This window comes from Myxine glutinosa, chromosome 10, assembly GCF_964187855.1.
Source record: "Myxine glutinosa chromosome 10, kmMyxGlut1.1, whole genome shotgun sequence".
NCBI lineage: Eukaryota > Metazoa > Chordata > Myxini > Myxiniformes > Myxinidae > Myxine > Myxine glutinosa.
Window position 1 is genome coordinate 72,424,520 of NC_136270.1, and position 26,262 is coordinate 72,450,781.

General features: G+C 47.2%; 1 protein-coding gene across 7 annotated transcripts in view; it reads right to left on the reverse strand.

Moving 5' to 3' along the window:
- Positions 1–4,245: 4,245 nt before the first annotated feature.
- LOC137433460 (chromodomain-helicase-DNA-binding protein 2) overlaps positions 4,246–26,262 on the reverse strand; it is a 218,020-nt gene continuing 196,003 nt past the window's right edge. For all 7 annotated transcript variants that reach the window (XM_078785762.1, XM_078785761.1, XM_078785760.1 and 4 more), the window contains 10 exons: positions 21,635–21,785; positions 21,432–21,551; positions 13,328–13,501; positions 13,052–13,174; positions 12,682–12,831; positions 7,512–7,690; positions 7,313–7,412; positions 6,704–6,938; positions 5,470–5,680; positions 4,246–5,285 (listed from right to left, as the gene is read on the reverse strand). In XM_078785762.1, the coding sequence (XP_078641888.1) occupies positions 5,009–5,285; positions 5,470–5,680; positions 6,704–6,938; positions 7,313–7,412; positions 7,512–7,690; positions 12,682–12,831; positions 13,052–13,174; positions 13,328–13,501; positions 21,432–21,551; positions 21,635–21,785 (1,720 nt within the window). In that variant the 3' untranslated portion in view covers positions 4,246–5,008. The remainder of the gene's footprint in view (positions 5,286–5,469; positions 5,681–6,703; positions 6,939–7,312; positions 7,413–7,511; positions 7,691–12,681; positions 12,832–13,051; positions 13,175–13,327; positions 13,502–21,431; positions 21,552–21,634; positions 21,786–26,262) is intronic.

The window sequence follows — 26,262 nt, forward strand, 5'->3', positions numbered from 1 at the left end:
GGCACTCAGCAGAGAGCATACCTCCGCTTGGTTGACCACATCACTCAATGGTGAAGAATCACTTTTAAAATTCTACTTGATGGATCTGGATCCGGATATCCACAAAAATTGAATCGATTCTTCTTCAGCACACACACAACCGGTCCACCAAGTTTCGTTCAAATACGTCCATAACTTTTTGAGATATCCTGCTATGTATCGTTTTTGGCCCTATCTCCCAATGGTGAAGAATCACTTTAAAAATTCGAGTATCCAGATCCGAATCTGGATCTTCACCAAAATCTAATCATTTCGTCCTTGCGACATACGCTACATCTCTGCCAAATTTCGTCCGAATCCGTCGATAACTTTGTGATATTTTGTTCACACACAAACAAACAAACGGACAAACAGACAGGGGTGCAAACATAACCTCCATCCACCTTTGGTGGCGGAGGTAACTATGACTGCGATATTAAAAGTAGAATATTGAATGAGGAATCTATTAATTAAGATGGTTGTAAGTATGGCCTCACTGATTGTTTAATCGAAATACGTTTAACCGTGTTTGATCTATTTTCTCTGTTTACTCTCTGCAATCGTGCCTCGTTTTGCCATCAGCTGTGATTCAATAGTAATGGAAAATAAATTCCTTCTTCCCGTGTCCTTTGTTGGGAAATATACCCAGGCAATCTATTGCATATAACAAGTACAAAAAGTTTTAATTAAAACAAAAGCCGCGTCGATGTTACACAATGCCTAGATGCAGCTGTGCCTATAACGTCGATGTTATAATAGGCACAGGACATTCCTATTGATTCGATTACTTGATGTTATTTTTGTGCAAAGTGAAAATATATCTCGGCAATTTCCCGTGTGTGGCGACGAATTTTTAATATATCTCGGCATTTTCCCGTCTGTTATTTCAGGCGGTGTATGACTGACCATGCCGCGATTTAAAAAATATATATCTCGGCAATTTCCCGTGTGTGGCGACACGTGAACGAAGCTATGCTCCTCTCTCCACATTATTGTGACGACGTATAAATTAAATATTTCATCGTGACGATTGTCATCAAATGGACGAATTTTAAATATATCTCGGCATTTTCCCGTCTGTTATTTCGGGCGGTGTATGACTGACCATGCCGCGATTTTAAAAAATATATATCTCAATGGACTTGAAGTTACAGGCCTTTGAGAATTCATTTCGTTCTATAAAGGGCAACTTTCATCGCATTTTCTTCCCGTTTTTTTTCAACCGAGTCTAAAACTATGTTAGCGACTGAAAAATGAAATGATATATCGAATTTGATTTGAAATAAAACTGTGTGAGAGAGGAAGACACCACGGGCCTACAAAACAGGCCTCAAAGCTATGCGAGTCAATAAAATGGTGGATATTTGTTTATATGAAGCCTCTCCCAAAATGGGTGTAGCTATGGTTCCCAGAATGGGTGGAGCTTTGAGGTTTTGTCTTCTCTGCAAGAACAACAAGAACAAGAAGAACAAGAACAACAGCAGAGGGCACTCTATGACCAGCGTCTTGCGACGCGGCTAAAAAGAAATAGGGCAGTGACACATTCACGTCTCGGATTAAACCTCCTCCTGATTAATTAAGCCTCTGATTAAACACCATATTCGAGGCCCACAGCAGTGGAATCGTCTTGCTTTTACGATACCTCCAGTCAAGAGAACAGCCAACGTGGGTTTGCTCGCTGACCCGACTTTCAAGCCCTGGTCCCCCCAAGGCCTTCACTAAACCAACGGTCATCCCTTCTGTCGTCATTGACATCCCTCCGGAAGCCCGACAAAGTCTCCAGCCACCCCTCATGTCACGATCTACGTATCCTCCACTGTCTCTAACCCTTTCACGACAGCCATTACCAAGGACTTCACTTTTCGGTGGGATACATACTGGGTGGGATACATGTACCCAATTCTGCCACTGCGGCCGGTGTGCTCGTTGACCTTACTGGTTTCTTTGACATGTCTAACTCTTTCAGTTCCAATCCCAGCGATACTTGGTATTGTACCCGAGTTTGTCAACCCCTGAAAAGAGACATCTTCAAAGTGCTTCGCAATATTCATTCGTAAAATTGCAGTCACATTTTCTTGAAAAGGATTATCCTTAACCAAAAACCCTGCTTGACTTTAGAGTGTCTTACCAAACACAGCATCAACCTCCAAGCAACCAACATTTGGAATATCAAAACCATTAGCAACTCTCAGATGTAAAAACATTACCTCCCTGGGCACAAGTCCTCAAGGCTTTAAGTTCAGATTCGAAAATGTATCTGATGGTCGTTACTTGTGACCCTGTGACATTGCCGATCTCCACCGTCATGAGGGGACATGTTCCACTAGCTCTGTCCAGGAAATCATCTGCTGTCTCAGAATGCATGTAGCCTGGCACATCCCGTACTGTTTGGCTGTTCAGTCACATTCATCACAAAATCCCGTGGCTTCGTCCCAAGTGGACAGTCCCTCCAAATGTGCCCGGGATTTGAACATCTCCAACACAGTATCCTCCCTTGCTTATCTCTGGCTGGTCTCTATTGGTAAGCCAGTCTCTGTTGATAGGCCAGCCTACTCCCATTCCCGTTTGAGCAGATTATTTATTTCACTCTGCTGCTGTAGAAATAGCTTCAGTATGTCTGAGGTATTGTTAGCCTCTGTTTCCTGTATCATGGTATCAATTAGGGTGGTAAATGGTGCCTAACATGTACTTGATTTAGCACCTACCTCGGACACCATCCTCGGACCTCGGACACCATCCTCGGACACCATCCTCGGACACCATCCTCGGACACCATCCTCGGACACCATCCTCGGACACCATCCTCGGACACCATCCTCGGACACCATCCTCGGACACCATCCTCGGACCTCGGACACCATCCTCGGACCTCGGACACCATCCTCGGACCTCGGACACCATCCTCGGACCTCGGACACCATCCTCGGACCTCGGACACCATCCTCGGACCTCGGACACCATCCTCGGACCTCGGACACCATCCTCGGACCTCGGACACCATCCTCGGACCTCGGACACCATCCTCGGACCTCGGACACCATCCTCGGACCTCGGACACCATCCTCGGACCTCGGACACCATCCTCGGACCTCGGACACCATCCTCGGACCTCGGACACCATCCTCGGACCTCGGACACCATCCTCGGACCTCGGACACCATCCTCGGACCTCGGACACCATCCTCGGACCTCGGACACCATCCTCGGACCTCGGACACCATCCTCGGACCTCGGACACCATCCTCGGACCTCGGACACCATCCTCGGACCTCGGACACCATCCTCGGACCTCGGACACCATCCTCGGACCTCGGACACCATCCTCGGACCTCGGACACCATCCTCGGACCTCGGACACCATCCTCGGACCTCGGACACCATCCTCGGACCTCGGACACCATCCTCGGACCTCGGACACCATCCTCGGACCTCGGACACCATCCTCGGACCTCGGACACCATCCTCGGACCTCGGACACCATCCTCGGACCTCGGACACCATCCTCGGACCTCGGACACCATCCTCGGACCTCGGACACCATCCTCGGACCTCGGACACCATCCTCGGACCTCGGACACCATCCTCGGACCTCGGACACCATCCTCGGACCTCGGACACCATCCTCGGACCTCGGACACCATCCTCGGACCTCGGACACCATCCTCGGACCTCGGACACCATCCTCGGACCTCGGACACCATCCTCGGACCTCGGACACCATCCTCGGACCTCGGACACCATCCTCGGACCTCGGACACCATCCTCGGACCTCGGACACCATCCTCGGACCTCGGACACCATCCTCGGACCTCGGACACCATCCTCGGACCTCGGACACCATCCTCGGACCTCGGACACCATCCTCGGACCTCGGACACCATCCTCGGACCTCGGACACCATCCTCGGACCTCGGACACCATCCTCGGACCTCGGACACCATCCTCGGACCTCGGACACCATCCTCGGACCTCGGACACCATCCTCGGACCTCGGACACCATACCTCGGACACCATACCTCGGACACCATCTTCTTCTTCAGACCACATTATGACCACATGCATCAAATCAAGTCCATAAATGTTATTCCGGAACTTTCGTGCAACCTCATTTTCGCCTCCCTTCAGTAAAGTACAGTAAAGTTGGTTTTCAAGGAAATGAAAAAAACGTTTTGGTGTAGCATCTACACAGAGGTTAGTTTTGCTAAACATTTACACAAAAAGCAAAACCATGTAGAAAACGTTTATTTTAAGATGCTCTATAAACAATATATACATCATTAGCGATGTGTCATCCTACATTTTTCACTTTCATATAAATTAATTGAACAAAGATTGATGCTGATAAATGTGGTTCACGGAGCAGAGGGGACAGCTCGGGACTGCCTGGCAGCCACAGAGCGAGGCAGTGTCTTCCTTGGCCACACGTGTCTCGGCCAGCCAATAAAAATCACGGTCCAACCGAGGCCAAGGTGTGGCCTACATTGTGAGGGTAGAGGGCACCCGATGGCACGGGGTGACCAATGTCTCAACTATGATCTCAGTCTCTCAACTGGAGTGAAAAGTCTTCCACACCTGCACAGCGCATTTCACTTTGATACAAAATAACACTTACTGTGTGTTTTCTGTGAGGGAGGGAGTGTTGCATCATACTCTGATATTACATTAACCGAAAATCCTGTGAGCGGTGCTTTTCTCACTGTGCAAAACTATACAGAGGGCACTTGGACGTCTCAGCTCCACATGTATGAGGAAGCCGCAGGTGCAGAAAAAGACCAAGGTAATGGCACAACCACAGTCGCTTCTTGCAGCCTGGATTCGTCTCAAACGTTCTAACTTTACAGACTGGACCGATACAATCAGGCTGGGAGCGACCCTTTGGACCGAAAACATGTTGACGTAGCTAAAAACGACTTTTGCCAGCCAACTCTTTCGACGACTTTGACTACCCAACTGTAGGCCCGAAATACTGCCATGCTAACTAGCAGCATTCTACACTTTGCGTACAGTCCAGCTGTAGTCAGGTGGTGGACGGGGGTCCATGGGGCGAGAGTCAAGAGGTGAGCAAGAACCAAAAGGAGAGCGGTGATCCGCCGGATGAAGGTCAGAGCCTTTATCACCGGCATGGTATCGATAGTGTTCGGGACCGCCGAGCCGGAAATCTTGCTGGGGGTTGTGGTACTCCGAGGCGAGTGGTCCACGGAAGTCCGCGCGGTGGTTGTGCGGTCGGAAATCGGTGAGCCTTCGACGCTTCTGTTCAGAGTGGTACCTGGCAGGGATGGACAGAGTTAACTCGAAAACTTAATCAATGCCATCTGGTAAAGTGGTCTCGATTTCATACAATGTGAAATGCCACCCGGTGGAGTGGTCCCAATTTCATACCATGTGAGAAACAGTTACAGATAACAAAAAGACTCATCAACAAAAGTCACAGCTTCCTATTTCTAGCATACCTGTCTTCACGACGGAAATCACGGTGGTCATTGTCATTAGTGTAAGGGTACTGCCTCTTCCTCAATTGCTCGTTGAAGTGGTAGCTGCCTTGACCTGTGCGCCCATCTCCATAGCGGCGACGATCCTTGTACACATGGTCAAAGCCTGGGTGGTGCCGATCGGGTGGCCAACCGGCTTCATAATGGCGATCACGTCCTCGCTCGGGCCAATCTGTGGTATTTGAGCCAAATGACGTCACCAAAATATGACCATTTAACCTTGAACAGCTTCGCCAATGCATAAACTGCAGGAAATAAAAATGACTCCGACAGCACTACGAACCACTAACTACTGAATCTAATATACCATACTCTATGACAGAGCGTTGGGGCTGCTGAAGCAGTTTCTTGGCAAGGGTTATACTGGGTGGTTTGCCATTGCCTTTACAACTGTAGTTATGGTAGGAATGTGTAATTTATTCATGGTGCCGGCGATAGCTCGTCTACTCTTCATGAAGGACACAGTGGGATATCTAACGTCCATCAACTATTGGTGATAGACTGGACGGACGAGGACATCCGAGGGACACACGTTGACAAATCACCGGGATGACAGTTTATAGCTGGATCACGGTTGGATGTGCGTATCACAAGTCCATCCTGCCAGCCCACAACTACTACAACAACCACCACCACCACAATTATTCCGACCACTATACTAATGCTTTATCACAGGGTTTGCACTGCACAGACCAACAGCTTTACAAAATTATATATTTTGAAACCAACCTGTCTCGGAATTTCTCGGAATGTTTTCATTCCTGGGAATATGCTATCAAATGCCCCCAACCCCACCCTCCAATCATCCCATCTTCGTTAAATAATCCCAAGGTACACCTGCCTACATATTTTGAAGAAGATACCTGAATTTGAATGAAGAATTGCTGTTTGGTAGTGACAAAGATCAACATTTGTAAACAAAATGACTTTTGACATCATTATATTTAATAATTTATTCTTTAAACAACCGATTCATGGCATTTTGTTTATATATACAAATTCAAGGCTCGTGGAAGAGTTCGACCCAAATGTCCTTTGTATTTTAAGCTCTATGAAACCAAAATATTCTATCTCCGTTTCCTTGCACAGTCATCACAAGGCTCAGGTAAAGCTGTCACGACGAAGATGGACAGATAACAAAAGGGCAGAAATCAATTGGAAACAACAAACGCAGCCAATCCAAGAAAGTTCTCACCAGAATTGATACGTTTCTGCCGGGTGTAACCTTCACGATGGTGTGGTTGAGGTGGTGGTGGTGGTGGTGGTGGTGCAGATGCAGGTGGCAATCCGCCGGACACGCTCTGTGTGGAATAATTTGTTTGCTGCGAGTGGGTCGAGTCTCGACTGGACCCCGACGGCTCTGGGTGAAAAGGCTTCTTCGTTCCAGCTGATGGAACTGCTTTCTCCTCTCCCTTCACCTTGGGATGATCCTACACACCACACACGTTATCCCTTTAACAGGCCTGTAGTTGTAGTGATCGGAAAGGTTGTTTTGTGATAAAAGGCAACACAATTGACGAGATTACAAAATAAATGATGCAACGATGACGATGCTAATGTTGCAGGGAGAAAAACAGCAACGTGGAAGGGGAGGTGGTGGCTGTATTGAACATCGACTTTGTAGGTAAAGTGAAAGGTACAATATGAAGGGAGGAGGAGGATGGGGTAGGGGAGGATGGGGTAGGGGAGGAGGGGGGAAGGTGGGGTTAGGCGGTGATGGTGGAAGTGGGGCTAGGTGGTGATGGTGGAAGTAACATTTGCGATGGAAAGTATCAAAACTTAATGTTCAACAACATGGTCTCACAGAAGGTTCCACAGAGCGTTTCTTCACGGCGTGTTTATACAACTTGTGCAACTTCCTTGCATCAAACTCGGTAAACTTTGATACAAAGATCCAGAGGTTCCTGCAGACGACAAAACATGACCGTCCAGCTCTAGAACAACCAGGCCACATTCACATAGGTCGACGGCTCATAGGTTTGAAGCCACGACGTCCCTCATACCTGCGCCATAGCTTGACTTGGTCAGGGTCGGTGTAACTCTGTAGGCAAATGGCAATGTGGTCCCCGATGTGCAAGAGGCAGTGGCGAGTGTGCAGCAGCTGCTCGTGCTCCGAGAGTCCTTCCTCTGGCTTATCCAGCTGTTTCAGTGCTTTCTTCACTGGCCGCATTTTCTCTTTGCACTGTCATGGTAAGCCAGGACACCCAACAAACACATAAAATAACTAAAGTTCATAGACCACCTTACTCCACGCCGTCTCGAGAAACAAGGACATGGGATACAAAGTCTACGAGCGGCAAATTGATTGTACAAGATGACGTAAAATGCCATAATATTTTGTCCAAGTCCTGCAAAACAGACAAGGATGTCAAAAGGCGATTTGTGTTCTATGGTGCTCAACTATACAACTTGATTTAATATAGTTTGTCGTGCCTGTTGCTTGTGTCCTTTTTGACGTCCTTAAAACAGTAAGTTTCTTGTTTGGAATGATTTTCAATTTTGTTGGAATTCCAGACAGGCAGACAGTAAAAAAAGTCTCTCGCTCCTCTCTGCACATGCGCTATCGGGAAGAATTCAGAGGCAAATCATTACAAAACCACAGTTCCCATTGTTCCGGTCCGTGTTCCCATTCGTATTCAAAATACAACACTCAATTGAAATAAAGTTGTTCCTCGAACATAAACTGACATTTGTGGACAGAAAGAAGGTGAACCAATTGCTTAACCGCATTTTTCACTTTGTGTGCGCAGGGTAAAAATGCACACAGCACCACCATTGTACCAAACCCACAAGCATTCCTCAAAAGAATAATTTCACCAACACGTTACCGCTTAACAAGGGGATATCTCAGCATAAAGAGGGGTCCACATGTGTTGGTCTCCATTTATGAGGATAGCGATTAAACTGATGATTTTCCCTTTATTTTATTTTTTTAAATACACGATATGTAGAGTAAACATTGAAACATTGCTTACCGAGGCCGTTTGCCACTGATACTACAACCCTGTACAATCAGACCCCGCTATTCGCGGGTGATAAAATGCGACCCGTTTCTCTATTCGTGGAAAAGTGTCCCGCGAATTCACGGTTTTTTTTTCTATTCGCGGCCTTGTTCCGGGAAATCGCGGTTCTTTTTTTCCTATTCGCTGCCGTGTTCCGCGAATTCGCGGTTTGTCAGGGGCGAACAAATTTTTTTCAAGAGCTGTTAGATACAGTACAGGAACAGGTATTTAGAAAACCCATCTTTCATCAGCCATGCATAAAAGCAGCTGGACATACGCCAAAAAACATCTACAAGCCGCAAGCATGACCTGCTTATACATTCAATGCTATGCGATTTGCGTTTTCATGGCTTTCAGGGGCTGCAAATTTAAGCCGGACTATAACCGAAAGCTTTGCAGGATGTTCCGCCAGCTACAAAAACAAGTAAACCCAAAAGCCAGCAAATTATAGAATGCAAACGCTTCATTAAATTGAATACAATTTGCAATTTACGGGTATGTATCATCAGAGATCTTGCACAATGAAAATGCTTCGGGGGATGTTCCATCAGCGACAAAAACAAGTCATCCTCCACGAGTTATAGAATGCAAATGCTTCATTAAATCTAGTATTGAAATTAGTAGATAGGCTTAATACAGCATCATCTGATAACATGCCCCACAAAAAAATTTCAGGGGATTCACCCCTCCCGCAGCTACCCACAACGCTCGCAATCCTACATATACAGACTGTGTCCTCGATCTCAATCATGGTTCTCATCCCGTTTCTTTGACCTGTGTTTTTGACTCACTCTGCTCATCGTTCAATCATGGCTCTCAAGCGCAAGACCAGTGCCAGAGTTGCGTCGACTACCAAGAGGCAGAAGAACGTGCTGAGCCTCAGCAACAAACTGTAGCTGCTCGACCGGCTTTCTAGAGGAGAGAGTGTGGCCTCTGTGGGCAGGCATTATGGCATCAACGAATCCACCATTCACTACATACGGAAAAAGGAGAAGGCTATTCATGAGAGCATTTCAGCGAGCGCTGTATCGAGTACGAAGGTGGTCACCCATGTCCGGAATTGTCCACATCGAAAGAGGATAGAGAAGGCTCTCAGCATATGGATCGAGGACAACACACAAAAGAGTATGCCTTTGAGTGGACCTCTCATTCGCGCAAAGGCCAAACAAATTTACGATCATCTGTCTGGCGCGGGTGGTGCCAGCACGAGTGATGCGCCGAGCGATGATGGTACAAGCAGCGTGACTTCATTCACTGCAAGCAGGGGATGGTACCATCGTTTCAAGGAGCGGTACTGTCTCAAAAATGTTCACATCCTCTCAGGGGAGCATGCCTCTGTGGACCACGAGGCAGCAAAAGTGTTCCCTGCTCAACTCGCGATGCTGATCAAAAAGAAGGGATACCTCCCAGAGCAGGTGTTCATCGCTGACGAGACTGGCATCTTCTGGAAAGAGATGCTCACAAGAACTTTCATCTCGAAGCGCGAGAAGACAGCATGGGGATTCAAGGCTGCCAAGGACTGAGTATCTCTTCTCCTCTGTGCAAACACAAAAGGCGACCTCATGCTGAAACCCATGATGTTGTACCATTCCCTCAACATGCGTGCTCTCAAGAGCAAGAACAAACAAACTCTGCCCATGTTTTGGAGGGCCAACAGGAAAGCCTGGGTTACGGCAGCAATCTTCCTGGACTGGTTCCATAATTGTTTCGTCTCTCAGGTGGAGAGGTACATGGTGGACAAAAACCTTGCGTTCAAGGTTCTCTTGCTCCTGGACAATGCTCCTGGCCACCCCACGGACCTGGACGTGGCTCACCCGAACGTTGAGGTGATCCTCCTGCAACCCAACACAACCTCCCTCATCCAGCCACTCGACCAAGGTGTGATTTCAACGTTTAAAGCATATTACACCTGACACACCTTTCGCCGCATTTTAGATGCCATGGGGTCCAACCTAGGACTCGCCGTCGGGCAGTGTTGGAAGGATTTCAACATTGCCCACTACATCGGCACCATCAAGAAGTAGCTGGATGAGGTGACAACCTCCACCATCAACGCGCGCTGGTACAACCTGTGGCCGCAGGCAGTCAAACTTTACTGGCTTTCCCGATAACACTGAGGAGAGGCATGTGATTGTCGGGTTGGCACGGCAGTTGGGAGGGGAAGGATTTGATGGCATGCATCCTGAGGAGTTGGAGGATCTCATTTCCTCACATGGAGACAACCTCATCGAGGAGGAGTTGGAGGCCATTATAATGGTTTCTGAGGAAGAGGAGGCGGGCAGTGATGAGAAAGAGGTGCTGAGGTATAACCTCACAGTCCAGTTCCTGAGCGAGTTGCTGCACGGCATGCGGGCGCTTGTCGACAAGTTGGAAGATGCTGACCCAGTCATGGAGAGGTACCTGAAGTTCAAGAGGGGCTTGGATGATTTGCTTCTCCCCGACAAAGAGCTGCAACGAAACCTGCGGCAATCTGCCAGGCAGCTCTCCATTACCCATTTCTTCAGCCCTGCTCCCTCCACTTCAAGACCATCAGCACCCTCCTCTCCTGCCGCCCTCTCAGTGTCCTCACCAGTGTCCTCACCAACACCCTCAACTCCTGCCTCAGTGCACAACGTTGCAGGACTATCACTTGGGTCATCCTCAGAGTTCGAGGAATTCTTGGGATTTTAATTCATCACCATCATCATCATCATTTGAAAGTTGCGTGTGTTTGTAAAATAACAAGTACAAAAAGTTTTAATTAAAACAAAAGCCGCGTCGATGTTACACAATGCCTAGATGCAGCTGTGCCTATAACGTCGATGTTATAGGCACAGGACATTCCTATTGATTCGATTACTTGATGTTATTTTTGTGCAAAGTGAAAATATATCTCGGCAATTTCCCGTGTGTGGCGACGAATTTTTAATATATCTCGGCATTTTCCCGTCTGTTATTTCAGGCGGTGTATGACTGACCATGCCGCGATTTAAAAAATATATATCTCGGCAATTTCCCGTGTGTGGCGACACGTGAACGAAGCTATGCTCCTCTCTCCACATTATTGTGATGCCGTATAAATTAAATATTTCATCGTGACGATTGTCATCAAATGGACGAATTTTTAATATATCTCGGCATTTTCTCGTCTGTTATTTCGGGCGGTGTATGACTGAGCATGCCGCGATTAAAAAAAAATAAATCTCAATGGACTTGAAGTTACAGGCCTTTGAGAATTCATTTCATTCTATAAAGGGCAACTTTCATCGGATTTTCTTCCCGTTTTTTTTCAACCGAGTCTAAAACTATGTTAGCAACTGTGAAAAATGAAATGATATATCGAATTTGATTTGAAATAAAACTGTGTGAGAGAGGAAGACACCACGGGCCTACAAAACAGGCCTCAAAGCTATGCGAGTTAATAAAATGGTGGATATTTGTTAATATGAAGCCTCTCCCAGAATGGGTGGAGCTATGAGGTTTTGTCTTCTCTGCAAGAACAAGAAGAAGAAGAAGAAGAAGAAGACCAAGAAGAACAACAACAGCAGCAGAGCGCACTTGATGACCAGCGTCTGCGACGCGGCTAAAAAATTTAAATGGTACATGATAGTTTTGTGTTGTTTTTTTTAGTTTCATGGTGCAGTATGGTTAAGCTGGTTAAGCACTTTTAATAAACTGTGAGAGCATTCCTTCAATAAATTAGAAATGGTACCTGGTGTTGTCAATTTTTTTGAATTTGTAAGGATTTTTGTTAATGAAACTAATAATGTGCATTTGCGGTCGAAAACATTTTAAACTTGAAACATTTTCCTCTATGAATCAGGAACCGCTGGGAACCTCTAACGTATCCCCTTTTTCCCCATTGAAACAATGCCGCGGCATACATTTGCGGGATTTTCATCGACCTTCGTGGATTATCATCGACATTCTCTGGATTTGCCTGACCATTCGCAGATTTTGCCTCGCCATTCGTGGTTTGGTCCTCTCTATTTGCGGATTTTCGCGACTCGGGAACATATACCCCCTTTTTCCATTGAAACAATGCCACGCTATTTGCAGTTTCACTATTCGCGGATTTTCCAGGAATGTGTCCCCCGCGAATAACAGGGTCCCACAGTACTATTATCCAGCCTATCATGTGGGTTTTTGGCAGGTGCCTTCCATTCTCCAAACCGATTAATCAGTAACTCACAATGCTAAACGTCTTCTGGTCGAGGTCTTCCTCTCTCTCCTCCGCGATGGGCACAGGCTCAGCTCCCGCCATGATGTGAACGGGGCCCTGAGGTGCCGCAGGCCTCTTAGATCGTTCCTTCCTTTCCACTTTGGCCTCCACGGGGTGCACCTTGTGGGACACCAGCACCACTATATAACTCAGTGGAACACTGTATAGACAATTCCGTGGATGCAAACTACATACGCGGTTTGGCATCGGGATCAACCGGCAAATCGACTCGGCCAATCAAGGAACATGACCCTTGGCCTAAGACTGGTGATAAAACAATATTACCTGGCTAACAAAGTTTCTTAGTGTTCCGCTGGGCAGAGTTTAGGGTGGAACAAACCTTCCTTGTTCTTTTCTCTTTCTTTTCCTTCTTCTCTTTCTTTTTTTTCACATCTTTGGTCTGAACTTCATTTCCCCTTTCCTTCCTTTTTCTTCTCCTCATTTTGCGACCGTTACCTTCATCCTAAAGGGGTGGGATGAGGCAACAGGAGGAAACATCTGTTGAATTTTTTTTATTTTTTCCCAATGCTGATCATTTTTATTCATCCGAGGACACATCTGTTAATCTGACACACTCCTTTTGAGCCAAACCACCAAAACCATTCCCCCCTCATACCTTTATCTCGCCCTCTTCCTCAGACACGTGCTCTTGAGACTTTGGAGAAGTTGTCTCCTCCTCTTCTCTCTCTAGCTGTGCCCCTCTCGATCCTCGACCCTCACGTTCTGCCTTTCCCACACGTGCGCTGGCCCTCTTTTTTTTAGGCCGTGGTTTCTTGGCCTTTTTAAGAATCTGCAGTGAAATGATACGCCTTGGCAAATTATAGAGAAAGGTCTGCCCGAGTGGATCTGAGGCAAATCCATCCAATCGATCAAAGGCAAGGCAACAATAATTATCACCTGCAATCAAAGCAAATCACATGAGAACTATTGCATTGCATGTGCACTTTTACAAAGTCTGTCACATTAAAGGCAATTTTAAAAGGTCATCTACTTATGCATGGCTGCCGGTGTGTGCCCCGGTTTAGAATAGGTACACCATATCCCTGCGGGTCGAAAGAGGCGACTAAAGGGTTGGCGTCAGGAAGAGCATCTGGCCATAAAACATTGCCTCAAAAAGGGAACCATGATGATTGTCATGGGGCCCGCAAGGCTAACTCCTGCTCTAGCAGGGAAAATGGCCTTAAAAAGGGAATTATATAATACAAGTCAGGAGACGATGATGGTTCACGAGCGAGCGGTATTCAATGACAAAGGACGGACTGTAACCGAAACAGGCCCGGACAGGCCAGGCCCGGAAATGTCAAAACGAAGGTTACTGACCTTGAAATGAGATAGAAAATAATGTATAATCAGTTATGAGGTTAATTAGCTACACAATACCGAAAATTCGGTGAAAAATGAAATGGGAAAATAAATAAATAAATAAATTAATAACATGAAAAGAAAATATGAAAAATCGAACTCCGTGGGGCTAGACACATGACATTGGCCTAACCAAATACCGAAACCCCTGTCAGATTCCACCAAACCCCTCGGAGAAGATGAAGCTTGAACTCGATTAACCCCTAAAAAGACATCTTTTTCGGGCGTCGCTCCGCCCACAATGGGTGCAATACGCCCACTCTCGGCAGGACACAACTAGATCATGATATCAACCTCCCACCCAAGTTTCATCAAGATCGGATGATATCATCGGGTAGTTATGCTGCGGACAGACGGACGGACAGACACACACACACACACACACACACACACACACACACACACACACACACACACACACACACACACACACACACACACACACGACGAATATAGTGGTCACTTGATAACTCGTAGACCAGTATTTATTTCTACTTATGTATGGCCAGAGTGAAATGCACGAATGATGCATGGTGGACTGTTAATGCCATGTTGTGCCATTGAGGATAAGCTCTCAAGGTGTATAAAATATTCCAATGGCTCAGCTTCTCAAACAGCCTCCTGACAGTCGAGTCTCGCACCGGCCTTCTCCTGGTGGGGTTGTTCTCACTGGCGGTGTAGAGGTGCTGGCGGGTGTAGAGGTCAAAGGTGAATCAATGGCTCCTTAAAACAAGTTGCTTAGCCTTGTTAGGCAGTTCATCTATGAGAAGGAAACCAAATCCAAATCCACTGCTGGCTTGGGGTTCAGGGTTTGAAACCAAAAGCTAAGGGTTTAACACGGAATAGGCAGCTATCCTTCTTGAAGGAGGTGGCATTTGCATTCGTTAACCCATGAGCCACTCTTGTGTGCAAGGTGTACGATCAAATTTTAGCCTCCGGATCAGGGTTAGGTGATGCCATGGGTGCAGGTGGTAGATGGCCATGCAAGCAAACGATTCTCTTATCGTGAAACAATGGTGAGAATCACCCTTCCAGTAGAGACACTGCCCAGAAGCACACAACGGCAAACCACTTCCTATGCTATAAAAACCACCTTTAGAGGCCATTATGCTATGGCATAATGCTATGGCAACTTCCTATGCTATGGCAAGGAAAAAAAGCTAGGGCAACGGGCAATGAGTCTCCCCCGCCCCTCCCTACCTCCCAGGTTTGAAAGCACCCAAAAGGCTACTGGGGAAGAGCAACGTGTTTTGAGTAGTAGGATTGGCTGTTATGATGGGACTGGATCAAGCCGACAAGGAAATCCAGTCACTGAGGTTCCCATAACTGAGTCAAACTGAGTTTCTCAAATGTTAATGTGATGGGTGGATGGGGAAAAGGAAGCAACCAAGCTGTCTCGGCCAGAGCTTCGGGAAGCAGTGCAAGATATAGATTATCGGAGAAATCTGATCAAGAATGACACAAGAAGCCAGATACGATTTTACAAAACTAGATAACTCTACTTGCGTAGACCAAATAGCACAACTTTTGACTCAACCACCCCTCCCCCCACAATCCACTACATGCGCCACATAATCAAACGCCCACCGCCCCTCCCCCACTTCAAATTTTCCTCCTACCACCCCTCGCTACCACCTCCCTCTCTTTTTTTTTTTTTTTTTGTATACAAGATCGAGGCTCGTGAAAGAGCGAACATTAATCACACAGAAAGACAAACCGACACATAAAACATATAACATCGGGAGCGGTAGACAAGATAGGGAGAGAGGGGGAAGGACACAAACACAACATTTGAGAGCAGGGACTGAGAGACATGGAGCCATCGAGAGATCTGAGAGAGGGCGAGGGCTTTGGGGGGGGGGGGGGCATGGGAAGGGGGCGGTGGGAGAGGTATAAAACATATGGACACTGCCAGGACTTCCAGGAAAGAAGTTGGAATTTCAAACAAGGTGGATCTGGGGTGAATTCGCGGGGGTAGAAAAGATCAAGGTTTTGGATGGGGGAAGATAAGAGATGGTGGTGAACAGCTGTTTTAAAGACCTGGAGGGAGGAGTGGGATTGAAGGGAGTGAGGGAGTTTGTTCCAGAGGCGGGAGAAAAGAGGAATGAAAGAGTGAAGGTGAGCAGATAGCCGAGATTTCGGCAGTTTAACCATCAGAGGGTTGCTGGCAGATCTTGTGCGACCTGTAGGAATATTTGGGGGACAGCGCACAGAGAGAGCTGGGGGTGCAAGGCCGGAGAGGATTCGGTAGAAGACAGAAAGACCACCTACCTGCCTGCGGTGAGTGAGTGAAAGGCCCTCAGAGATAGCTTCATCGCGGGAGATTCCAATAATTCTGAAAGCTTTGGTTTCAACAGCGTGAAGCCGAGCTAGGTGTGAGGCAGGAGCACCGGCCCATAGGGGAGAACAGTATTCCATTGAGCTGCGGATGAAAGCCTTGCATGTGGTGAGGAGCTCAGGTGTGCCGAGGAAGGACTTCGCACGACGGAGGATGCCCAGTCGGCTGGCTTTGGAGGCCAGCTTGGAAACGTGGTTTTCCCAAGAAAGATCATGGCAGATAGTGAGACCCAAAAGCTTGAGCGACAGAACTTATTGGAGAGGATTGTTGAGAAAGTAGATGGGAGGGTTGTCCAGTCGATCTTTTCGGAGAGACATAGTAAGAGTGTGAGATTTGTCAGGATTGAAAGACATGTTCCACTTGTTTGACCAGTCTGTGATTTTGTCCAAGTCTTCAGAGAGTGAGGAGGCAGCAGACTGCCGATCTGAGGGAAGAGGAATGGAGCGGCAGAGAGTGGAGTCATCAGCAAAGAGATAGAGAGGATTTTCGAGAGAGTCAGAGAGATCATTGATGAAGACCAGAAAAAGCACGGGGCCCAGAACACTGCCTTGGGGAACTCCAGCCTGAACAGGAAGAGGAGATGAGAGAAACCCATTCAGGGCCACACGTTGACGACGACTAGAGAGGAAGTCCGCCAGCCATGCGTGGAGATTTCCATGGATACCAAAGGAGGAGAGTTTGGTGAGCAGAGCGGGGTGCCAGACCGTGTCGAAGGCACGTGATATGTCGAGGGAGACAGCTCTAATTTCCTGTTTGGCATTGAGGACCTCCATCCATTGTTGAGACAGCAGAAGCAGCATGTCCAGAGTAGAGTGACCTGGTCTGAAACCAAATTGATGATCAGAGATCAAGCCATTGGAGAAGAGGAAAGATTTCATATCCGAAGCAATGATGGATTCCATGACTTTGCTGATAATTGGGAGAAGGCTGATTGGTCTGTAGTTGCTAGGATCTGTTTTTGCACCTTTTTTGTGCAAAGCGGTGATGTTGGCTGATTTCCAAGCAGATGGCAGTTGACCTTGAGCAAAAGAGAGGGTGAAGAGAACAGAGAGAGGGTGAGATAGAGCAGCAGAGCAGGATTTTAGGACCCGTGGGCTGATGCCGTCGGGTCCAGTTGCAGAATCAGAGTCGAGGGTTGACAGAAACTTTTCCACCTTCTCAGGAGGAAAGGACACGGAGTCCAGGAGCAGCAGGGTACGACTGGGTATGGTGGGTACAGAGAGGGATGGGTTTGGGACACAAGATTTAGAGGCAAACACAGAGTTGAGGCATTCAGCTTTTTCACGTGCGGAGTCAGCTGTGTAGCCGTTTGAGGTAAGGGAGGGGATGGAGGGGGAACAAACACCAGAAACGGATTTGACCAGACGCCACCAGGATTTGGAAGAGGGAGACAGATAAGAGAGTTCGGCCTTGAGAATGGAGAGATATTGTTTCCTGGCTCTCCTGAGGGTGGACACACACTTGTTTCGGGCTTTGTGAAAGGAAATGAGATTTCCTTCCGTTGGATTTGCTTTCCAGGAGACAAAGGCAAGTTGTTTCTGGGCAACAGCCTCACCACAAGATTCCGTGTACCATGGACGGGAGGAAGGGTATGACAACTGAAGACGAGATGGGATAAATCTGTGCATGAGAGAGAGCAATTTACTTTGGAAGAATTCCCAGGATGAGTTGATGTCAGAGGAGGTAGAGATGGGAGACCAGTCCAGATGATTGATGGCTGCTTGAAGACCGTGCCAGTTGGCCTGAGTGAAATGCCAGACTCGTCGACGCTGAGCAGGCTCCCTGAGGTTGGTCAGAGAGATGTCCACTTTAACAAGGACATCATCAGATGATCCGATTGGAGCAGAAGAAGAGCAGCAGACATTTTCAGGGAAGTTAGTCATAACCAAGTCCAGAAGAGAAGATGTTCCGTTGACTGAGATCCAGGTCGGGAAATTGACAGATTGTGTCAGTCCCAGTGAGTCGCAGAAGTCCTTTGCTGAGGAGCCATGGCTGGTGAGAGAGGTACCCACACCCAGCCAACTGGCATGATGACAGTTGAAATCACCACATATGAGGAAGAGAGAGTTGGGATGAGTAGATAGAAGTTGGTCCATATTATCAGACAGCGAGATGTAGATGGAGTCATCACTGTTTGGTGGACGGTACAACACACATATGAACAAGAGGTGGGAGCGAAGGGGAAGCCGTAGCCAGAGGTATTCCTGGGGGTGAGGTGGAGAGAGTGCAGTGCAGGGCGAGTGAGGAAGTGAGTTTTTTTTTTTTTTTTTTTTTTTTTTTTTTTTGTATACAAGATCGAGGCTCGTGAAAGAGCTAACATTAATCACACAAAAGGACAAACCGACACACAAAACACAAAAAACAAGGGGAGCGGCAGACAAGATGGGGAGAGAGGGGGAAGGACACAAAAGAGAGGGGGAAGAGGGGGAAGGACACAAACACAACATTTGAGAGCAGGGACATCGGGAGGACTTGGGGGGAGGTGGGAGAGGAATAAAACATATGAACACTGCAAGGACTCTGGGGTGAATTACCGGGGGTAGAAAAGATCAAGGTTTTCGATGGGGGAAGATAAGAGATGGTGGTGAACAGCTGTTTTAAAGACCTGGAGGGAGGAGTGGGATTGAAGGGAGTGGGGGAGTTTGTTCCAGAGGCGGGAGAAAAGGGGAATGAAAGAGTGAAGGTGAGCAGAGAGCCTAGACTTTGGCAGTTTAACCATAAGAGGGTTGCAGGCAGATCTTGTGCGACCTGAAGGAATATTTGGGGGACAGAGCACAGAGAGAGCTGGGGGAGCAAGGCCGGAGAGGAGTTTTTGATAAAGATAGCAACCCCGCCTCCAGGACGAGGCTCAGGTCTATCATACCAGAGGAGGGAGTAGCCCGGGAGAGATACTAAGGAATCAGAGACATCATAAAGGAGGAAAGTTTCTGTTAAGCAGATCACGTCTGGTTTGAAAGAAGCAACCTGTATGGAGAGATCAGTTAAGTTTGAACGAAGGCCCCGGATGTTTGAGGTCCATACCGTTAATGAAGAGGAAGGGGGAGCATCAGATACAGAACAGGGGGGAGGAGGGGTAGGGTAAGATGTGGAAGAGGTGGAAGAGGTAGGGAGAGCTGTTGAAGGTGTGTCAGAGATTTCAGAATAGCTCGGAGAAAGGGAAGGATGGGGCGGACAAAAGGTTTGATGGTGATTGGGTGAGGCACAATGAGGTGTTATTTGAGGAGGGGGAAGAGCGAGGCAGAAGGTTGGGGGAGATGGAGGTGAGAGTTGGAAGGGGGAAGAAGCGGGGAGGACGCTTTGAGGAGGGGGAGTGAGAGGGGGGAAATTGAGAAGCAATGAGGGTGGGGAGATTTGAAGGGGAGGGGTGAGGGGGGAGTTTGGGAGGGAAGGGAGAATGGGAGGGATTTGAAAGGGATGGGATATGGGGGAGATTTGGAGGGGAGGGGTGAGGCAGGAGTCTAGGAGGGGAGGGGCAAGGGGGCGTCTTGGCGGGGAGGGGTGAGGGGGTAGTTTAGGAGGGAGGGGGCAAGGGGGGAGATTTGAAAGGGATGGGTGATGGGGAAGATTTGGAGGGGAGGGGTGATGGGGAAGATTTGGAGGGGAGGGGTTATGGGGAAGATTTGGAGGGGAGGGGTGAGATTGGATTTTTGAAAGTGTACGATTTATGGGAAACGAACATTTATTGCAAAATGAGTTTCTTGTGACCGAGTTAAAAATACGTTTAAGGACGCTGGATGGAGGATGGAGTGCAGGAGAGTTTAGGGAATGTAGAAAAAAGGCACTATAGGAGATGGATATTTTTTTTGGGATGAATTGATTTGGTGAGCAAGTCGAAAGCAGCCTTTTAAAGAAGAAGCAGAAAAAGGTGTTATAAAATATGACGGAATACATAACTTGAGGGGAAAGTGTAAACATTGAAGGTTAATAACAGTTAAAACTATCTGGGGAAATGGGGGAGAAACACGTGGTCGAAGAACGAACGAACGAATCAGAATGAATAAACGAATGAGAACAGAGAAGGAAATGTTGTTTGTTTGTTTGTTTTTGAGTTGAGATTTACACAAGGAAGTAGGCTATGGGTGAAAAGACTGGGAATACAGAGAACGAAAGTTATTGGATCACAAACGACGGACCGCTGAGAGAAAAACAAAGCCTCAAGGTTGTACAGTGTACACTGTACAAGGCCTCAAGACACGACACGAATTAACACGATTTTCAATACAGGTATGAAAGATTTGCACCGAAAAATCTTCGTCGGGACACAATATACGTACAACACCATAAATAAATACAGTTTTAACGAAAATACAAATGGGAACAATCACTTAACTTTGGTTTCAAATCGTTCGCGACGCGGCAAAGGCCTTGCTCGCGACACGGCAAACAGACGATCAATTTATGAAAGATAAACACTGAGAAACAACCAAAGTTGCACACAATAACTTCACACACCGAAAGATAAATACAGTTTCGACAAAATACAATTGTGAACAGACTTAACTTCGAAAAACGTGGAGACCGTGTGGAGCTTCGAAAATCCCTCCCACCGTCTCCGAGATCTCGCGAGACTCTTTACTGCACCCCTCCCTTTTTCTATCCTCATCCCTCCTCTACCCCCCACCGTTAATAGTGCACACCTGATGGAAAGCCTCAAAACTGCACAACTTGCAACTTAGCTTTTAAAGGGTCATAGTAAAAAATAATAATAGCAATGATAAACAAACGCTGTGTGGTCCCAGACTTATGTAATAGGTTGGAGAGAGCAATCACCCAGGGTGGTACCACCGTCCTGACTTAGGAGTGTCAAAATGCGAAAGGACCATCGTACACTCTCCATGCTCACGCAAACTAAGCTACAGGCCAAGTTCCATTTATTTTCCCTACAGGCAACATACACTCACTCGACTCAATTTTACTCCACATCTTCACTTCAATTATTTCGGCTTCAAAAGTCTGGTCTAGATGAGGACAATACAGTCTGTGACTGCAACCTTTAACGTATATAAAACAAAAGGATAACCTCAGCTTGCTTCTCAGCATCCTTCTTCAGCACTTCTTTCTTCAGCAGCTTGATTAAATAATCCCCCCTCGTCTGGAGCTGCTTTGCCTGTGGCTTCAACTCGGGGTTGTCTGGCAGGATCTGCGGGAAACGCTCCAATTACTTGACAATTCAAAGTGATGTGCCACAAAACACATTCTGTACAAATCTAGTCCTCATCCGACCTTGTCTGTAAGGTTGAGGTCAGGATCCATCTTGATCAGTTCCCAGTTTCCAAAGCCATATTCGTAAATCCCCACTAGCAGGTTGGTGTCCTGCTCTCCCCCCCACGGGATTCCAAATTGTGAAGGCTTTGTACGCATGCTCAGACTGTACCTGCACGTGCACACAAAAAGCACAAATAAACAACAACTCAATACTATCCAATGGCCATAACTGCAAAGGTACAGGGAAGGATCAAAACCCATAGGATGTGTGTGTGTGTGTGTGTGTGTGTGTGTGTGTGTGTGTGTGTGTGTGTGTGTGTGTGTGTGTGTGTGTGTGTGTGTGTGTGTATATATATATATATTATATATACTAGGACGTGCCCGTACGTGGGTGCCCGTTCCTTGCCAAAAAAAAAAAAAAAAATGTCTTCGCCCATGCATGCATGGGCGTGCCCATGGGCCCATGGGCGTGCCCGTAAGTGCGTGATGTGACCGTGCAATGAATGTATCGTCCCGACGCCGCAACTCGGATGGCGCTGCAGTTAATCGGGCCTGTATCGGCAGAGTTATTATAAACGTGTACTACAATCGATCGTACCTTACAGCGTCTGCTCGCCACGTTCAGCATCAGTACGTCGTCACTATGACTATCCGTAAGTCCGGAAGTGACGTCCTCATTTGACTGTCCGGAAGGTCGCATATCGCAGTTACGATGAATCGCAAATTAGTTTTAATTAGTTTTAAAACATAGTTTAACGCCAACATAGTTTGCCAACGTGAAATAAATGAATACGCTCTCAAATGTGCCGTCCGAGGCAGAGTCTGTTCGCCACGTTCGGCACACGTGATTGCTCGCTGCTCTCTGATTGGTTGAATCGTTTTTTGGACATAGCTCGGTAACTACTTCTCCGATTAATATGAAACCTTGAAAAGGCACATCCTCAGGTCCCCAGCAATATATCTGGCAAGTTTCAATTAGATCGGACCCGTGGTTGTCGAGAAACAGCGGTCACAGACACACAGACACACAGAGATTACTGGAATTATATATACTAGGGCATGCCCGTACTATATATAAGCTAGGACGTGCCCGTACGTGGGTGCAAAAAAACATGCGTGCAAACAACAACAACAAAAAAAAACTTTGAAACCACGGGGCAGTAACGACCACAGAACCCCCCCCCCCCTCTATTTACATGAATGGTTTGGTCCATTCGCAACGACCACAGAACCCCCCCCCTCTATTTACATGCAATGGTTTGGTCCATTCGCAACGCCAAAGCGAACGGCGAACGGCTAAATCGCCATAGCTCGGTAAGTACTTGTCCGATTAATTTCAAACCTTGAAAAGGCACATCCTCGGGTCCCCAGCAATATACCTGGCAAGTTTAAAGTATATCGGACCCGTGGTTGTCGAGAAACAGCGGTCACAGACAAACATACAAACACACATACACACATACACACATACACACATACACACATACACACAGAGATTAATGGAATTATAGATAGATAGATAGATATATATATATATATATATATATATATATATATATATATATATATATATATATATATATATATGTCGAGATCATGCCTTTTATTGTGCCTTGTGTAATTGTGGTTTGCATTTAATAATGGTTGCTTTGTGAAAAGGATTAAGCTTACTATGTTCCCTCTTGCTTTTTAACTATGCTATATTTTCCAACTGTGCCAAAAAATGTAGAAAGATAGTGAAACCGCTTGCTCCGTTAGACCCCCTCGTGAAAACGCGTCTGTCTGTCCTTGACCAAAAGCCAACATGGAAGATAAGTTTTGAGAATGTCACGGTGCTCTTGTGCTCTTTCTCCCCATGCCAAAGAAGATAGGGTTTCGGTGGGAGATGTCGAGGTCGAGCCAGTTTTCCTTTGTCCGTGCTCATTTTTCAGCGGAGATTTTTTGTATAATTTTGTGTATATAAAGAAACTCTTGGTTGCCAATTTTGTAGGAGTGTATGTGGCCATGCTGTTCAATTGTGAATGGTATGACTCTTACACCCTCCACAGCGCTGTGATATTGGTTCATCATTAAATCTTGTTATCTCTTGAACTCAAGGTGTGGAACATGGTTCTATTCTCGTCAGTTTTGGTGTCAGGAGTGGGATCCGACTCTGAGCGATATTTGGGAGGCAGACCCTGTGGAGACAGCGGAGAGGCTGGCCAGCACTGATTCGATTAACGTGAGCTTTCATACTGAGGGGTCTTTCCAAATTGAGCTCCGTTTACTCATCCAGGCTGTCTGTCTTCCATTTCGTCGTTCCGTGCTTGGATCACGAACAAATTGGAATCTGGTGTGTAAGTACAGGCCTATTTGGCTCGGGTAACAAGTTGTCTATTGATGAACCAAGAAATGGGGGTCAGTTAGCAAAAGGGGGGACTTCTTGGTAAAGCCAAGAACTTCCCAGGCAGGGCAGTCTAGAGACAAGATGGAGTTGATGGGGTTGATAGTAACCAGAGAAAGTATTGGCTGCGGACTAACGGAGGGGACCCAAGGAGGATGGCCAGGATAAGTGTTAAGCTAAGTTAAGAAGGGAGAACCCCTTTAGAAAAGCCCTGGCATGGGTGATAAGTTAGACAAGTTAGAAGCGCTATACAAGCATTGACCGCGAGTTAGCGCCGCGGGAGGACCGGATTAGGGAAATATCGGCGCGGTAAATTAAAAGGCAGGATTTTTCGGTGGATGGCCTCGGGGCGCTTCCTTGCGCCTTGTACGCATCACGAGCTGCTTCTTGCAAATGGGGGTCGTGCTGCCGTGCGCTGGGAGCGACCGCCTGGGCGCATGGACGGGAAAATGTTCCGTGCACGTTAATTAAATATCTTAAGGGAGATTAAGGCATGTTGGAGTAATACTCAATCTGAAGTAAACTAGAATGATTTGAGTTCTGGAGACGGAGTGCGTGTATTCGACGCATTCGGGTGGCCGAGTCAGGCGAATAAAGGATTAAAATGAGCCAGGTAAGAAAATGATGCAACCAGCCGCATCGGGTGGTTGCACCTTTATGAAAAACTGAAAATGAGGGAAAGAATAACGTGCGGAGTTGCCGCATGGGGATGCAGCCCGGCTAGCATGGAGGCCGGCGACATAAGCAGAAGATTGGGAGAGACCCAAAAAACCATTTGAACAGGTGCGGTTGGGATTGAGACGGACGAGTGTGGGAGAGCCGTCTGGAGAGAAAGGCGCATTATGGAACAGGAAGATGCGTGAGTACGGGGGAGAACCCTGCTATGAGGTTGCTTGGAGGATGTGTGCCCAAATGCATTGTGGGCCACTTCAACTTTCCTACACGTGAGTCGTTCATGCCTTGCCAGCAAGGTGCTTCATGCGGTGTGCTATGCGCCATGTCGGTATAGTGGTCGCCTGTGAATCCTGCCATGCAATATCATGAGGAATACATTGTTTGATAATGGAATTATAAGAGGAATGCTGAATTAACGTTGATAGTAACGCGAAGTATATTAAATGAGGCGATTGACGTGGTTGAATGTAGGATTTCAAGACAATAATGAATTTCCGGTGCCAACAGGAAGTCTTGTACTTGTCCATTGTCCATACAATGAATGATGTATAGTGTGGATGAGGTCTCTCTGAATGAGGTGAATGAGGTTGTCTACAGCGGATGAAATAGAGAATGGCAGTTACCAGACCGAGGTACGGATGTGATGCGGAATGGCAGCTGGACGATGCATCGGCACATTTGTGTTGATCAATGCGCCGGACAACGGCTTTCCAGGCAAGCGATGGTGGTATGATTTAGTTATGAAAATGCATATGGGTCTCAGGGCAGATAATGCGAGACAAGCTGCCCCACAGGCGGATGGGGGAAAGTATTGGAGAAGATAATGTGGGTCGAACGCTCATCCGAGGGATGAAAACGGTCGAGGTTTCAACTATCGGTATATGATGTGGCTCACACCGTGCGAATGATGTGTGGATGGGTTGCGTAATGCATCCTGGAGATGCATTGGTGCAAAGACACAGGGAAGGTGCTGAGAGTGGCACGGAGTACGAGTTGGTTGTGGCAGGTGAGAAGGAATGCACACCTGGAATGGAGTGTGCGAACGACGAGTGTGTGCGGAAGGTGTGCACCAGGTAAAGGGTGCTGCATGATAGAGCACGCCTCCCTAGGAAGGCTGTGGGGAAGTTATTGGTTATTTTGAGGTCCATTTCGCTCCATTTCGGATTTTAGTGAGACCCCTCTTGCAGAGGCAAGTTGTATTTTTAAGATGACGTCTGTTTTAATTTGTTTTGGGATTTGACTTGGGATTGCGGAATACGTTGAATAAAGGTAAGAATGACATGTGATGCTGGCGTGTGCCATTTATGGGTGCTGAGTGTACATGACTGGTGAGCGGGCAGCATGTGTGCTGAGTCCAATCGGAAGGATGGATGGTTATGGTTTCACCCGGTCTGTTTATCTGTCTGTCTGTCCGGACACGGAGCTCTTGGGGAGAGCCAGGATGGGTTGGGGTGACCAACATGAATGTGGACAATATATTAATTGTTTGCCATTGTGAAAATTTTGCCCTCGATTTGAGACGAAGACATATGGCATTTGCTGTCGGGCTCAGGTTGGCTGGTTTCCTCAGCTCTGGAGGATCAGAGCG